At 44.1% G+C, this 15,989-nt stretch overlaps 1 protein-coding gene across 8 annotated transcripts in view; it reads left to right on the top strand.

The window, feature by feature from the left end:
• Positions 1-1,592: 1,592 nt before the first annotated feature.
• The window catches only part of TRAPPC9 (trafficking protein particle complex 9), a 1,198,476-nt gene continuing 1,184,079 nt past the window's right edge, over positions 1,593-15,989 (top strand). For 4 of the 8 annotated variants that reach the window (XM_033933661.1, XM_033933662.1, XM_033933667.1 and 1 more), the window contains exons 1-3: positions 1,593-1,719; positions 3,732-4,321; positions 11,288-11,433. In XM_033933661.1, coding sequence (XP_033789552.1) covers positions 1,609-1,719; positions 3,732-4,321; positions 11,288-11,433 — 847 coding nt within the window. In that variant the 5' untranslated portion in view covers positions 1,593-1,608. The other 4 variants (XM_033933665.1, XM_033933663.1, XM_033933664.1 and 1 more) reach the window with 4 other exon arrangements.

A 15,989-nucleotide genomic window follows, 5' to 3' on the forward strand; every position in this document is an offset into this window, starting at 1 on the left:
TCCATTCTAGCAGCCACAAAGGCCAACTGCACTTATGTATCTTGATCATCCAAAACAGATACTCGCTCACTCAAGAGAGCCAATGCAGGGGACCTGGGCAAAGTACAATGTACTAGCTTAGACACATATATAAATACCTGGTCCCAATACGTTTGCAAAGAAGGACAACTCCACCATATATTAATGTATGTACCCTGGTCACCACAACCTCTTCAATCTATCACTGGTAGTAGAGAATGTTTTTCCAAGAAGAGCAGGAGACAAATGCTACCAACCGGTATCTTAATAGCGTGTTCTATTAAGGAAAGGGCACAGGCTATGTGGTGAATCTTGAAAGCTATGGCTTCCCATTCTTGTAGAGAATGTCCTAGCAAGATCTGTTTCCCAAGCCAACATGTAAAGAGTCTTCCTATCAGCATCCTCCTGCAACCACTTATATAATTTGGATAGTCATCCCCTGCTCACCAGCAGTCCAAGATACTACTCGAATGGAGATATCTAAAAATAAAAGAAACTAGACAATCTTTTACATTGTAGGTAATCTTTAACCTGGAGATATGGGAAGTATTCTTTTTGCCATTTTTTTTACATTTTGAGTAATTATATATGAGTAAGCAAATCACGCTATTTAACACAAAGTGATTGGGTGATGGATTTAGCTATAGTTTAGGCTCTTGGCAGAATTACACAATTCTGGTTGAATGCGAATTTAACCAGAAAGTTAAAAGCTTGCAACATGTAATTTAAATACATTTGAAGATATTTTTTCTTCCATATCCAATTCAATTTGATCTCCTGTTTCTTGCTGCTTTCTACTTATTTTTTTTTTTGACTTGCTGTTGAGACAGACATAGGAGAAGCCACTGCTTATCCTGGATTGGTGGTATGGACTGCTGCTACTATTTGGATTTTTGCCAGGTACTTGCGACTTGGATTGGCCTCCGTGGAGACGGGATACTGGTGTGACCCAGTAAGGGTACTACTACATTATTTCTATAGTGCTACCATACGCACACAGCATTACACAGAGTCACAAATAATAAGACAACAGTCTCTGCTCAAAAGAGTTTACAATCTAAACAGTCAAGACAGACAAACAGGATGTCATGGATACAGTTAAGGGGAACATTTAATCTGCTGGCTGGGTTGAAGGGCAGTGGGGAGTACTGGACAATCAAGCCACTGTGACATCACTGTTGAAGTTGTCTCTTATTGGTGGAAGGTGGCATTATGACATCACAATCTCAGCTCTGCTTCCCAAAGACTGAAACATTTCACAGTACTACTAGTAAGAATTATTTCTATAGTGCTACTGGACGTATGCAGCACAGAAGACAGTCCCTGCTCAAAGAGCTTACAATCTAAACAGGATGTCATGGATACAGTTAAGGGGAACTGGGATGGTGGGCAGAGGAGTAGGGTTAAGGATTGAAGGCTATATCAAAAAGGTGGGTTTTCAGTCTGTTTTAAACAAGGGAGGGGGCTATGCTATTCTTATGGTTATTAGAGCAAAGGCAGAAGGTGGCGATTTGGAGAGCAGTTAAACCGCGATCTTAGCTCCTATCCTTCTTCGGCTTCCACCGCAAGCAAGCTTCACCGGTCCCGAGCATGCGCAGCAGTAGAACTGCGGAACCGGAAGCAGTGGCGGGGAGGGGCAGGATCGATCTGTGCTCCAAGGCGCATGCACGGAAGAGGGCATCGTTTCTCTCACGTTCCCCGGTAAAAACAAAACATTACAATTCATTGAGCGGCGATATTGGTGCCGGCTGGTGGACTCTCCCTAGCTAACTGAGCAGTTTCGGCCTTGGGCGCCTCCTCTGCTTTTGGGGGGGCTGCTGCTGCAGAAAGTTGGTTTGGTTGGGGTCAGGGCGCCCCCTCCCCTTCTTTGACGTTGTGCTGCAGGGGATAGGTTGGTTTATTTCAGTATTTGAATAACGTCCGTCCATTTCTTCCAAAAGAGAGCCATATTTTTTTGCCAGTGAAGATAACCTGCATGACTGTAAGAGAGGAGTGGGAGCTCTCGGTCTACGGAAAGGAGGTCTTCCCTATCTTTGGGGTGTAGAGCTCTTTGGATTTGCATTTCAAGTCTTAACGACTTGCGTTTTCCAGTTTAGGAGCTCAAGGGCAGGTTTACAGTTGGGTACAAGTTATCTTGCTGCCGGGTGAGCTTATAAGATCTGCCAGTGAATGAGCGTGGAGAAAAGCTGGCGGCTGCTGCTTCTGGACTAAGTGTATTTAAGATCTGAAAATAATCTGGAGGTCAGCAGAACACACGCTGCCCAGCTTCCGATCTTGGTCTTCAGCCTCCCCATGCAGTAGGTAAAGTGCTTAAGTCATTACCTGCTGCCCTTGGCCAAAGTCTCGCCATAAAAACTGTCAGATCTTATAGTTCTTACTGCAGAACTTTGCAGCAACCCCAAGATGATGCACTTTAGTGCTTTACCTACTACCTAGTTGCATAGAGAAGCTGAAGCACGAGATTAGGAGGTGGTGCACATTGTTGGCGGTAAGTACAACACGTGCCACGCCCACATCCCAGACTTTAAAAATGCAGTATGTGCACAGAGGGAGAGGGTAAGGAGTGTTCTCTGAATCCTCTTGCAACGCTTCAACACACACCTTGCAAATCTACCTCTGATACCCTGCTCACTGTGCAGAGCTGGTGCTGGGGAGGGGGCCCCCAAAGCTTGCTTGCAGGTTGTCCCTTTCAATTTCAGGCAGGGTTGGGACCTCTAGTGACATGGGGACTTGAAACAATTGCCCTATTTGCCCACCCCTAATGCCAGCCCTGCCACCTCCTCAAAAGCTCTTCTCAGATCCTCACACTGTCATTGTGCACTCAACACCCCTCTCTTTGGTTTCTTAGATAATTACACACATTTGTCTCTCATATCCCTGTTGCCTCACTATCCCATATACCCCATCTGCAACTGACACCACTTATGTGCATATATTCCTACACATTACACTCCTATTTCACACTGAGATATGTAAGCCCCCTACTGCACTGTCTTAGCCATCTCAGCCACAGCACACACTCTTATTATGTTAAATGCCTTCTACTCATCCTGTGTGTATTCCCCTTCCCAATACACAATCCTATCACTCATGACCGTCTACACCAGGGGTGTCAAAGTCCCTCCTCAAGGGCTGCAATCCAGTCGAGTTTTCAGGATTTCCCCAATGAATATGCATGAGATTTATTTGCATGCACTGCTTTCATTGTATTCTAATAGAGCTCATGCATATTCATTGGGGAAATCCTGAAAACCCGATTGGATTGCGGCCCTCGAGGAGGGACTTTTGACACCCCTGGTGTAGATGGTCATGAGTGATAGGATTGTGCATTGGGAAGGGAAATATACATAGGATGATCTACACCTATCATTCCAGGTCCTCACGATTTTCACACACACTCCTCCCCCCACTTGACTGGATCTCTGAGTGACCCCCCATTACCTTTAGCCACATGTTGTTAGGGGCTCAGTCAGTCTTAGCTGATCTTCCTACCAATGATGACTCCAGAATAGGAAGAGCTTGTATTGTGCACATCAGCCTTGAAAAGCTGCCTGTCATTGGTGAGCAGATTACTTTTTTTAAAGACCCTTACATCTGTATATTAAATCACAAAATCAGTTTCTCAGCCTCTGTAGAAGAGATAAAAGGACTATATGACCATATCATAACATTCCAGTCTTTAACATATTTGATTTTTTTTGTTTAAATTACAGTTAATAATGAGTATCCCAGATTATATGCAATGTGCCGAGGATCACCAGACTGTCCTGGTGGTGGTTCAGCCAGTTGGGATGGTATCTGATGAGAACTTCTTCAGGATTTACAAACGAATTTCTACTGTGAGCCAGATTAATGTACGTGATTCACAGCGTGTCCTATATATCCGTTACAGACATCACTACTCTCCAGAGAATAACGAATGGGGAGACTTCCAGACCCATCGCAAGGTTGTGGGGCTCATTGCTATTACAGACTGTGGCTCGGCCAAGGATTGGCCTCAGACTTTTGAGAAGTTTCACCTGCAGAAGGAGATCTATGGTTCTACATTGTATGACTCGCGGTTGTTCGTCTTTGGGCTGCAGGGAGATATTGCTGATCAGCCACGTACTGATGTGGCTTTCTACCCCAGCTATGATGAGTGTGATACTGTAGAAAAGAGAGTGGAAGATTTTATTGACTCTCTCTTCATTGTGCTTGAATCCAAACGCCTTGACCGAGCCACTGACAAGTCAGGAGATAAAATTCCGCTTCTATGTATTACTTTTGAAAAGAAAGATTTTGTAGGTCTTGACACTGATAGTAGGTAAGTACATGTGATTCCTTTTCAAGGGCAGCAGAAGTTCTCAGATGAGTGTTGGCTATGATAGTCTTCTGGTTTATACTTGAACACAATGATTACTAACAGTAACTTCCAGACTTAGAAATGTGATTTTTGAATGTTGTCATTAATATTGATGGTTGTTACATTATGAGAGATGTTGGCTGAAAGCAACAGTGTACATGTTTCAATGCTGGTCACGCTCCATGTTGGATTCCAGAGTGAATAAATAAAGGTTACAATCTTGCAGTCTTCTGTGTGAATATACTTTCTTGCTATTTTCTTATTTCTTATTTCACAAACATCAAGAGCTATAAGGGTTTTGAAACTTAGCTCAGCTTGGTACGTGGCCCCGTTTCGATTCCTTCCTCAGGAGACCCGAAACATAACTTGCAGTAGTAATCAATGGTTCAAAACTTATATGCTTTTAAACTCCGTGATGAAACTGTATCGCCGGAGAGACGCTGTCAGTTAAGAAATTTTTGTGTACACTGACAGCCTCTCTCCGGCGATACAGTTTCATCACGGAGTTTAAAAGCATATAAGTTTTGAACCATTGATTACTACTGCAAGTTATGTTTCGGGTCTCCTGAGGAAGGAATCAAAACGGGGCCACGTACCAAGCTGAGCTAAGTTTCAAATCCCTTATAGCTCTTGATGTTTGTGAAATAAGAAATAAGAAAATAGCAAGAAAGTATATTCACACAGAAGACTGCAAGATTGTAACCTTTATTTATTTATTCACTCTGGAATCCAACATGGAGCGTGACCAGCATTGAAACAGTTGCAATGACTGGAAGGTAAACTCTGGTATATCTTCAGGAGGGAGCGTTCCCTCCTTGTAGAGTTTCACATCTCTGAGTGACTCATAATTTGTTGGCCACAATCCATGTTTGGGTTACCTGTCTGAATGAGAGGTCAGTTCACATTTTTGGATGTGTGTACAGTAGGCATACTGCTGGTAATGCCATTTAAGTTTGTGTGTGCATAGTTGTAGCCAGGGCTGTGGAATCGGAGACAATTTTGGGTACCTGGAATCGGAGTCGTGGCTACCAGAAACCGAGGAGTCGGAGTCGAAGGATTTATCTACCGACTCCACAGCCCTGGTTGTAGCTGCAGAACAAGCTGATAGTCAAAGACAGTGTATGCGGGATCCTTATGTTTTAATGGGTTTTTATGAGCTGAAAAGTATGCATATATTTTAAAGCTACCAGATTTGTTGAAGATTTGACCTTGTGTGCCTTGGTACCTTTTTTCTCTTCATATTTTGGTCTTGCATTCTAATGTTTTGTACATTTTTTTTCTCTTTTTACTGATCTGCCCGTTAAGTGTATTGGGTCTGAAAAGGTAGGCTGTGCTTGATTTAACTTTTCACAGTTAACCTAAGCTTGCTGCCTCCCTTTTTCCCTTTACTGTAGTCTTTAGTTCTGAGCTGAGTGTCTCTCTCGCCTTTCCCTGGTATTTCCCCTCCCTCTTTCACTTCCCAAGAAAACTGCAAATAAAACCAAATGTTTCCTTATCCAGCTGAACCAGTCCAGGCGAGTGAGTTGCGTCTCCCTGCCAGCAGATGGCGACAGAGAACAATGAACAGGATGAGAGAAAAACCGACAGTATCTGGATGGTTCCACACAGTTTTATTGGTAGCAGGAGATGAGGGTAGAAGGTTCAGTGTTCTGGGGATCACAGCCAGGCAACTGAGACAGAGCAGGTTTCTTTTTCTTCAGATTCTCTGCTGCAGGGAATCTGAAGAGGGAGGTTGGCTGAGGCTGGCATAGAGGGTAAAGAAGGATCCCTGTTCACCACATTGGCACCAGTAAAGATCAGAACCTAACCCATAAATAGATGTAAGATGTACAAGTGTAAAATAGCACTGATAAAACATCTTATAGCCATTTTTCCACCAAATTATTGGCTATGAAGACCTGCAGTAAATTTTTTTAATTTTTTCTTGTATTCCATAGATTTATAATGTACTCCCAAAGCGTCTTCTCATTTGGCAAAATCCTTGACAGGGTAATGGATTTGCAACATTATGCTCAATACAACCAAGGGCTAACCAGGCACTAAACGCTAACGTGTGCATGTTAGTCTATGGACGTGTTAGCGGTTAGTGGTTGTGTATATTTAGCGTGCGCTAAAACGCATAGTGCACCTTAGTAAAACAGGGGGCTAGTTATGCTACCCCTAACACTACCCCCAGTCATAGCTTTTTCAATGAAGTTTTCCTTACGCCCAAGCTCTCCATCTTAAAAAAATCTACACTTTGTTGATCCCATTGCCCCAACCCATAATCTTCAACAAGATCTCCAAATTACATAAGGACATAAGAATAGCCATAAGGGTCAGACCAATGGTCCATCTGGCTCGGTATCCTGTTCACACAGTGGCCAATCCAGGTTACAGGTACCTGGCAAAAACTCAAAGAGTAGCAACATTCCATGCCACCAGTCCCAGGGCAAGCATTGGCTTCCCCTATGTCTGTCTCAATAGCAGATTATGGACTTTTCTTCCAGGAACTTGTCCAAACCTTTTTTTAAATCCATCTACGTTAATCGCTGTTACCACATTCCCTGGTAACATGTTCTTCTACCAGCTGACCTAACATTTCTAGCTCGTTTACATCCTAGACCTCCTAGCATTGTATATAGAGGTCTCACCTGAAAATAAGACCATATGACCTATCTGGTCTGCCTATCCATGCCATGTACTATCCCCTCTTCTCCCTTACAGATCCAACGTACTTTTCCCAAGCTTTTGAATTTAGATCCTTTTTTTGTCTCCAACCAACAAGGCAATGTCATCTTTATTATAGGATTAATAGATCAACCAATCTCTCGTATTTTCGGTAGGGAGAGCCAGGGAATCACCCACAGGGTTTCGCCTATCGAGAATTGTTCCAACTTCACCCAGCTTTTCTGATGGTCTCTTTGCCAATTGAGCATATATTTCAATGAGGAACCTGAAAGTATAACCAAAAGTTAGGGACTGCCATGCTATCCTGAGCCCTAAACTGAAACATATTTTGCGCTGCACTCTTGGAGGTTTTCATTTCCAAATATATTGGAATACTTTTTTATGATGCCTTCTAAAGAAAACTTCTGAAAGAGGGATGGGCGAAGCTGCAAATAAGTAAAGCAACCTGGGCCGTTTTTATAGCCTGAGCCCTACCCAGTCAAGAAATGCTCAAATGCTGCCCAAAGGGATTTCAATAGGGGGAGATAATTAGGCATGATTAATTCCTAAATATCTCAAAGCTTGCTGTGCCCAGCAAAAAGAGATGTGTTTAATTCAATCACTATCCTATTTGGGCATCGTAATATTCAATATCTGTTACTTAGCTTTATTGGCTCTGGTCCCTGAGATGGCACCATCAATTTTCTAGAGTTGTTAATCTTCAACAGTGAGTCAGTCATAGGGTCTTGTAACTGTAAAAAGTACTTAATCAGTAAATAACAGAATTTTGTGTTGTAGGCCACAGCAGGAGATAACAAAAATTTGCGACTGTTGACGAACCATCTGAGCCAGGAGTTCCATTGCTAGGGCAAATAAACAGGGGACAGAGCACACCCCTGTCTTGTCCCTCGGGTCAGCATAAAGCTATCCTTATAAGCCCTGTTGATTTGTAAACTAGCTGGGGGTTTGGTGTAAATATTGTGAACCCATTTTCTCGTATCATGAATTTATAATGTGTTGGGCAGACTGGTTGGACTGTTCAGGTCTTTATCTTCTCTCATTTACTATGCCTTGAAATCCCTACTTAAAAAGATAGGGTCAAGATACCCTATCAAATGTCTTTTTGGCATGAATGCCTGGAATTAGGGCTGGAATTTGTTGTACTTTGGCAGACCAGATGAGGTGTAGAACTCGCTTGCCAAAAAGTTGACCCTGGTTGATCCACAAACAAAAATCCAGCAGAAACAAAAGTTTCTGTGGAAAGTTGATGTTCAAGATGTAGGCTTTATTTAAAAGTTATACTTGGTTCCACATAAAAATATCTAGGACCCGATATACTGGGAACTCCTAGATATTTTTTTGTGGATTACCAAGTATAACTTTTAAATAAACATAAGAATAGCCTTACTGGGTCAGACCAATGGTCCATCAAGCCCAGTAGCCTGTTTTCACAGTGGCCAATCCAGGTCACTAGTACCTGGCCAAAACCCAAGGAGTAACAACATTCTATACAGAATCCCCAGGAGTAGCAAGATTCCGGAATCCCAGAGAGTAACAAAATTCTAGAACCTCAAAGAGGAACAACATTCCATTCAGAATTCTAAAGAATAGCAACATTCCATGCTACCAATCCAGGGCAAGCAGTGGCTTTGCCCATGTTTTTCTCAATAACAGACTATGGACTTTTCCTCCAGGAACTTGTCCAAACCTTTCTTAAAACCAGCTATGCTATCCGCCTACATCTTGAACATCAACTCTCTCGCTTAACATTATCAAAAGTCTGGCGGCCATGAATAAATCCAGCCTGATCATCTTGCACTAAATCAGGCATATATCTCTGTAGGTTCCGTGGCTATATTTTCATTCAGTTCCGCAGATGGTCCCAGTTTTGGTATCCTGGATCTCTCTCTGGTGGTTGTCCTCTCTTGGGATTCCTAAAGTCCCAATTTCTGGTGGATCAGAGAATAAAGGCTCTTTAGGTCTAGGTTCCCTGAAGAGAATTGGCTTTGAGTGCAGTTCTGCAGGTATTCCCCATGCTGTCGTCCTTAAGGGTAATTGGTTTTCCTAGTTTCAGGGGAATAGGAGAGCTTTTTGTCTCCTAAGAAGGTTTTCGTCTTGTGACCTTGGGCAGTAGGGGTACAAGACCATTTCCCTTGTGCCCAGATAGTCTGTTTCTCAGTTTTTCCTAGGGATGTTCCTTTCACAGGTTCTGACCTCCAAATGCTACACTTGTAGGTTGAATCTCGAGTTCTGATCCTTTTATGCATTTGTCTCTCTCCTGATTTAATATCTTCAGGTTTTGTGGAAGTTTGATTCACCTGGTTGTCAGCTTTTGTCTCAATTTAGGTGCCTAAGTGAAGTGCTGAGTGTTTTTGAAAAATTGACACCTACCTGTCCAGCTTGATCCTTCTCCTATCATTTATCTGCCATTATGCTTTAATGTTTTATCTTCCTTCTGCACATGTCCATAGCATATAACTGGTATGTTGGCAGCAAAGTTAATTAATAATGTGGAACACACAAATTAAAAAATTATGTAAATCTATAAAGGCAAGAGTTGTAAGCTGTGATTGGCCAGAGCAATAGTGATTACAGGCCATCATCTTTCACTACTACTACCGTGTTTCCCCCCAAATAAGACAGTGTCTTATATTAATTTTGGGATCAAAAAACATATTAGGGCTTATTTTCGGGGGATATCTTATTTTTTTTCATGTACAACAATCATCTCTCCCTTCCTCTCCTCCACCCCAATTTTTCCTCTTTCCTTTCTCCCCTGCCCCCTTCCCATGTGCAGCATCTTTCCTCCCATCACCCATCTCCTTGTGCAGCATCTTTCTATCCCTCCCTCCCATCCCTTGTGCAGCAGAACCCCACTGGCCCTCCCACCGTGAAACTGACATACCTCCGCTCCAAGGCCTCCAAAAACAGCAGAGACGGCAGCTGTTTTTGGAAGACTCAGAGCGGAGGTATGTCAGGTCTCACCAGGGTGGGGATTGCTGAATTGACAAGTCCGATTTTTTTCAGCGAATCGGGCACCACTAGTGTCAGGGATGGAGTCGGGGGTGTTGGGGACATTTGGAGGGGGGGGGCTTCGGAAGTCGAGCTTAACTAGTGCTTATTTTTGGGGTAGGGCTTATATTAGGAGCATCTTTAAAAATCATGCTAGGGTTTATTTTCGGGATAGGTCTTATTTTCAGGGAAACAGGGTACTAATCATTTCTATAGCGCGCTATTAGACATATGCAGTGCTTTGCATCAAAACACAAAAGAAACAGTCCCTTCTCAAAAGAGCTTACAGTTTAGTCAAGACAGGCAAACTGGACAAGAAGGTGCATCAATACATAGTGCTCAGGTGGGAGAATTACAGAGGGAATGATAAAACAGATATTAGTGCTTAGAAGGTGGGTTGGAGTTTGGAATTGAAAGCATCTTCAAAGAAGTGGGCTTTGAGTCTGGATTTGAATACTGCCAGAGACAAAGCCTGCCGTATCGAGTCAGGCAGTTAGTTCCAGGCATACGGTACAGCAAGGTACAAAGGACGGAGTCTGGAGTTGGCTGTAGAGAAGGGTACAGATAAAAGAGACTTATCTTTTGACAGAGCTTAATTTCATGGCAACCATTCTTACCCTAAACAGAAGTGGGGAGGGGTTAACCTGTATGGAGTGGCAGTTAACAAATTTAGACTGGATGGACCATGTTGGTTTTTATCTACCATCAGGCACTATGTTATGCTCGATTATGCACGTAGAACAAGAAAAATAGCCTTTTTCTCTTTTGCATCCTCCATTTTTTTAAAAAATTCTTTATTGGTTCATAATTGAAGAGCACCTTTCCAAAACTCACTCCGTCCATCAGCAGCATTTTTTTGAGAAAAATAGGTAGTTAATTTTGGATGAGTGAGATTTTTTTGCATTAAGTATTCAACAAAAAATCATTAAAATACCATGGACTTAGTGAGTTTGGGCACAGCAGTAAGCTAGAGGAAATGAATCTTGCCTTGATGAACAAAATTTATCGCCTAACTCAAACTGACAAAAAGATGGACTGAGTGTATTGTGGAAAAGTGCTCTTCAATTGCAGTCATGCTCCTGAGACAAGATATCCCTGTGTAATTATGCTTCAGCAAGATTAAAGGCAGTTTATCTTTCCCTTGAGCCCTTACCTATCTGGAAATGCTTAATCTGTTGGGTGTTACTACTTACAAATAACATCGTGCTACCCACTGGGGTTCAGACTGATACCAGAATATCATTGCTATTCTGCATTCTTTTGCAGACATTACAAGAAGAGATGCCAGGGTCGCATGCGAAAGCACGTTGGTGACTTGTGCCTGCAGGCGGGCATGCTACAAGATTCCCTTGTGCATTACCACATGTCAGTGGAGTTGCTGCGCTCCGTGAATGACTTCTTATGGCTTGGAGGTAGGCGCCTTTAAAATTCTTAGAATTTGCACTTCTAGTAATTCATTTGGATTTCTGTTGAGTCCCTCAACCAAGTCTTTACAATAGCTATTCATAATGATACATCTGTTCATAGTTGGGTTTACTCATGGTAGAATTCTGTACTTCTGCAAAGATTGGTGCAGAGATCCCATCTCTCTTGGTGCAGAATTCACCTTTTTTCCCCACATAATTCATGTGTAAGCATGGCAACATATACAGCTGGTTCCTTGAGCCGGTGACAAGAAGAAAGGCTGGTGGGTCAGTGGGTGGAAGAGAGTGAATGTGAGTGACTGTGAGAGATGGGTGGGGTGAGAGGAACTGGGGGATGAGTTGGTGATGAGAAAAAGTGCTGGAAGCTGTGAGGAGAAACAAGTTGGGGGAGGGACATGTTGGAGAATGAAAGAGCCTGTGCATGTAGGTAGAAAATAGATAGGCAGGGGGAGCAAAGAATATAGGTGGGATATTATGAGTTGGGTGTGGGAGAGAGTATTGGAAGACATGAATTGGGAGCACCTTAGGGAACAACTTGAGCCTTGCCACCTTTCCCTCTCCAAATTAACTTTCAGGTCCACAGCCCCCCCCCTGACAAGTTGCTAAACTAATGGAATATAGCTGACTTCAGTTTGGAAAACTGAAATTTGTGTGGAGCAATGCTGCAGTTGAATATTCTACAGTAATTGTTATTTCTAGTACGTCACATTCTATTCCTGAACCTTTGGGTAGTCAAGCCCTTCTTGCGAGAACTCTTGTAAGAAGCTTCATTTGCAAAATTTTTTGCTCTTCCTCTCTTACCTCTGGGCTGTCCTTCAACTTCTTGGTTGTTTTCCTACAAGTGAGACAGTAGGAGCTTATCTTTTCTGCTCATGTTTATTTTCTCTAAATTTGAGTTTGTTCACTCTTTTTGTTTGTGAGGCTTTTGGTGCTGCAGTGGTGGGCAACTCCGGTCCTCGAGGGCCGGAATCTAGTTGGGTTTTCAGGATTTCCCTAATGAATATGCATGAGATCTATTTGCATGCATTGCTTTCAATGCATATTCATTGGGGAAATCCTGAAAACCTAACTGGATTCCTGCCCTCAAAGACTGGAGTTGTCCACCCCTGCCTTAGTGGGATAACTTGCTGTGGTAGAGCGCAGACTTTGAGGGCTAGAATCTGCTTCCAAGGGACAGGCTGCTCTGCAGTGCACCCACTTGGACAGCCTGCACTATCAGTTCGAGGGTTCAGGGACCATTCCCTTGGGAGCACTGCTCACCCCAGGTTCATCTGCAGTGGGCTTGAGTGCAAGCTGCAAGGCTCCATGACGTTTTTCCAGGATCGGAGCTGACTGCTTTCTCTCTCCCCTCCCAATTTGGTGTGCGTGAGGTCCGTGGAGGGGGTGAGCTCTTCAGCTTGTGGATTGGGCCCGAGAGTCAGTCTGAAGACGCAAGCAGTCCGGATTCCAGGCTTATTGAGGCAGAGATTCTCCATGTAAGCTGTTTGCACACACTTGCAGCTTCCAGCACACAGCATGGCACAGTGAGTAACAGGCTCACAGCTTGGTAAACCAAATTGGAGGGGGGATTATCTTTAAAACCATTTTTTGTTTGGTTTTCTTTATTTCTGGGGTTAGAGATAGGTTCCCCCACCTCTAAAATCCTAAAATCACTGTTTTTACATTTTCGGTAGCTTCCCCTGGCCGTTTTTGGTGCTAAAATAGCTGACATGGCGGCCATCTTGGATTTCCCAATTAGAAATTAAAAGCTTCTATCTGCCTCAAAACACCTCGTTTTCACTTAAAAGCAGGTGAGATGGACTCCTCAAGTCAGGATACTTCAGATTCATGCCCCATTTGTGGTGGATGGAAATTTGAAGAGCATCTGTGCTTCATGTGCTGTGAGTCACTGGCTTAGCCCCCCCTTTGGTCCCTCAAGGGATATTAGTGCCCAGTTATTCTGAGGAGCAGGGAAAAGTCAAAATTTGACCCAGGGAGAGGCCTGAGGCATCTGAGCCAATCAGGCACTTCCTTAGGCTCCCTATGTGTCCTGGCTTCTGCATCAGATAAAGGATTTTCAGATCATTCCCTTTCTGTTGGGTTCTAGGGTCAATGGTTCTGACCATGGACATAGTCCCCTGGGAAAGGGCAAATTTACACCTGCTCCAGGAGGCGCTCCTTTCCCGATGGCGCACACAGAGGGATTCATTGCACCAGCAGCTTCCTTGGACAGTGGAGGCACGTTGCAGCTTGGTCTGGTGGTTGAATTCTTTCTCTCTCTGTCTCTCGGAGTTCCCCTCTGCATTTCATCATGGATGATTCTAATGATGGATGCCAGCCTTTACAGCTGGGGAGCACATTGCGAGGGTTGTCCAGTTCAGGGACAGTGGTCGATCAACTACTTGGAACTTTGGGCCATCTGCCTGATGTTCCTGGAGTTAGAGAGTGTCTTACAGAACAAAACGTTCAAGTTTTCTCAGACAACGTAACAGTGATGGCCTATGCCAACCACCAATGGGGCACCAAGAGTACCCCTCTACACCTGGAAGTTCAAATGCTGTTTTGATGGCGCACCAGAGAAGAGTGATTCTAGTTGCGCCAGACTGGCCAAGATGCCCGTGGGTTGCAGACCTGGTTCATCTACAGCAGGATCAAAGTCTCAAACTTCCCTGTCATCCCCAGTTACTCACACAGGTCCCAATTGCCCTTTAAGATCCGGAACGATTTGGTTTTATGGCATGGCTCTTGTGCGCGCAGTTCTAGCGCGTAAAAGCTACTTGGATGGAGTGGTTTCCATCATTCTGAGGTGTAGGAAAAAGTCAACTGTTGTAGTATACGCAACAGTTGTTTCCAGACTTGGTGCACTCTGAGGATGCTCCCTCTTCTGTTTCCTATATAGGGTTGACTGCTTTGATAGCACTGAGGAGTTGAAGAATAGCCCAGAGATAAGAGAGGAGGAGCAAAAAAGTATGCAAATGAAGCTTCCTACAGGAGTTCTTGCAAGAAGGAATTGACTACCTGAAGGTTCAGGAATGGAGTGTATGTCTACTAGAAAGAAGATTATTGAGCTAAGAATCTTACCTTATCTTTCCTTGCATTTGCAGTAAATGTGTGGTCTGCCCAACCTTGCCTTATGTTTAGTCTACACTAGTTAGGGCCACTTTTACTTATAGGTAAAATGTACAAGGGGGTCCACTGCATGTACACACAACTGTGACCCTATAATGGCCAGTACCATGAATCTGCAGAGCAAAAAATAGCTCTTGTTTACAAGACAAAACAGGGAAAACATAAGCCAGAGATTTTCAAAAACCTATAAAGAAACCATACTTTATTGTAGGACGGCAAACCAATTACAAAAGTTGACTTTAGGAATATGCAAGGAAGATATGCCTTTTAAATCAAAAGATATCTAGCTAGAAAAATAATTAAGCAATATATGGTACCCAAGTTATTTCTATGACCAGTATTCCAGTCGCTATGGGGATCCAGGAAGCGATCACGGACTTCGTGCAGAAGGAGGAGGACCCAGGACGGTGGACAGAGGTCTCTGTGCAGACGGAGACCATCCCCCAGCGCTACACTACAGTCTCTACACAGACAAAGGAGGCCGCGCAGCTGGATGGAGATCTCATGCAGGAACTAAGGATCCTCAGGGAGGAGGTGATACGCCTGAGAAGCATCCGAGAGGACGAGGCCTACATCGATGGAGTCGTCCAGGAGCTGTCCCAAATCACCGAGCAGGCCCATGACAAGTCCATCCTCGAGACGCCCAAATCATCAGCTTTGAAACCAACAATTGGGATACAGGAAATGGCTAGCGGCACTGACTCCTGGCAGCTGGTGAGCTCCTCCACGGGCAAACATAGGAGACCCCCCCCCTTTTTCAATCTCTTCATCTTCTCCTTCTTCTTACAAACAGGGCAGCTATACATCAACCCCTCAACTCACCCTGTGGAACAGATTCTAGATTCTTCAGGAAGGAACTGCCGATGAGGAACAGGAGCAGGAAGAGGAGCAGGCCCAACACACAGCTCCATCTCCAGGGACAACTTACCGGCTCCCCCCAAAGAAACGCAGAGTAATAATCATCGGGGATTCCATGCTGAGGGGCACCGAGGGACCAATTTGCAGACCGGATATGCAATCTAGGGAGGTCTGCTGTCTGCCTGGAGCCAGGATACGAGATGTCACCACCAGTCTGGATAGACTACTTATGCCCCGAGACCACTTTCCTATGCTTCTTGTCCACATAGGAACCAACGACACTGCCAGGAACACACCGGAGACCATCACCAGAGACGTTGGAGCACTGGGTGAGAGGCTAAAGCGGACAGGAGCGCAGGTGGTTTTCTCATCGATCCTCCCAGTTAGAGGCAAGGGAAGAGCCAGAGATGAACGTATCCTGAGGACGAACGAGTGGCTACAGGGCTGGTGCCGGAATATGAACTTCGGATTCCTAAACCATGGGGAAGCGCTACAAGGACTTCAGGGACCAGACGGACTCCATCTGACTAGTAGGGGTAAGAACGTCTTCGGACACCGACTAGCCTGCCTGCTTCACA

The sequence above is a fragment of the Geotrypetes seraphini genome, chromosome 2 (assembly GCF_902459505.1).
Source record: "Geotrypetes seraphini chromosome 2, aGeoSer1.1, whole genome shotgun sequence".
Classification (NCBI taxonomy): domain Eukaryota; kingdom Metazoa; phylum Chordata; class Amphibia; order Gymnophiona; family Dermophiidae; genus Geotrypetes; species Geotrypetes seraphini.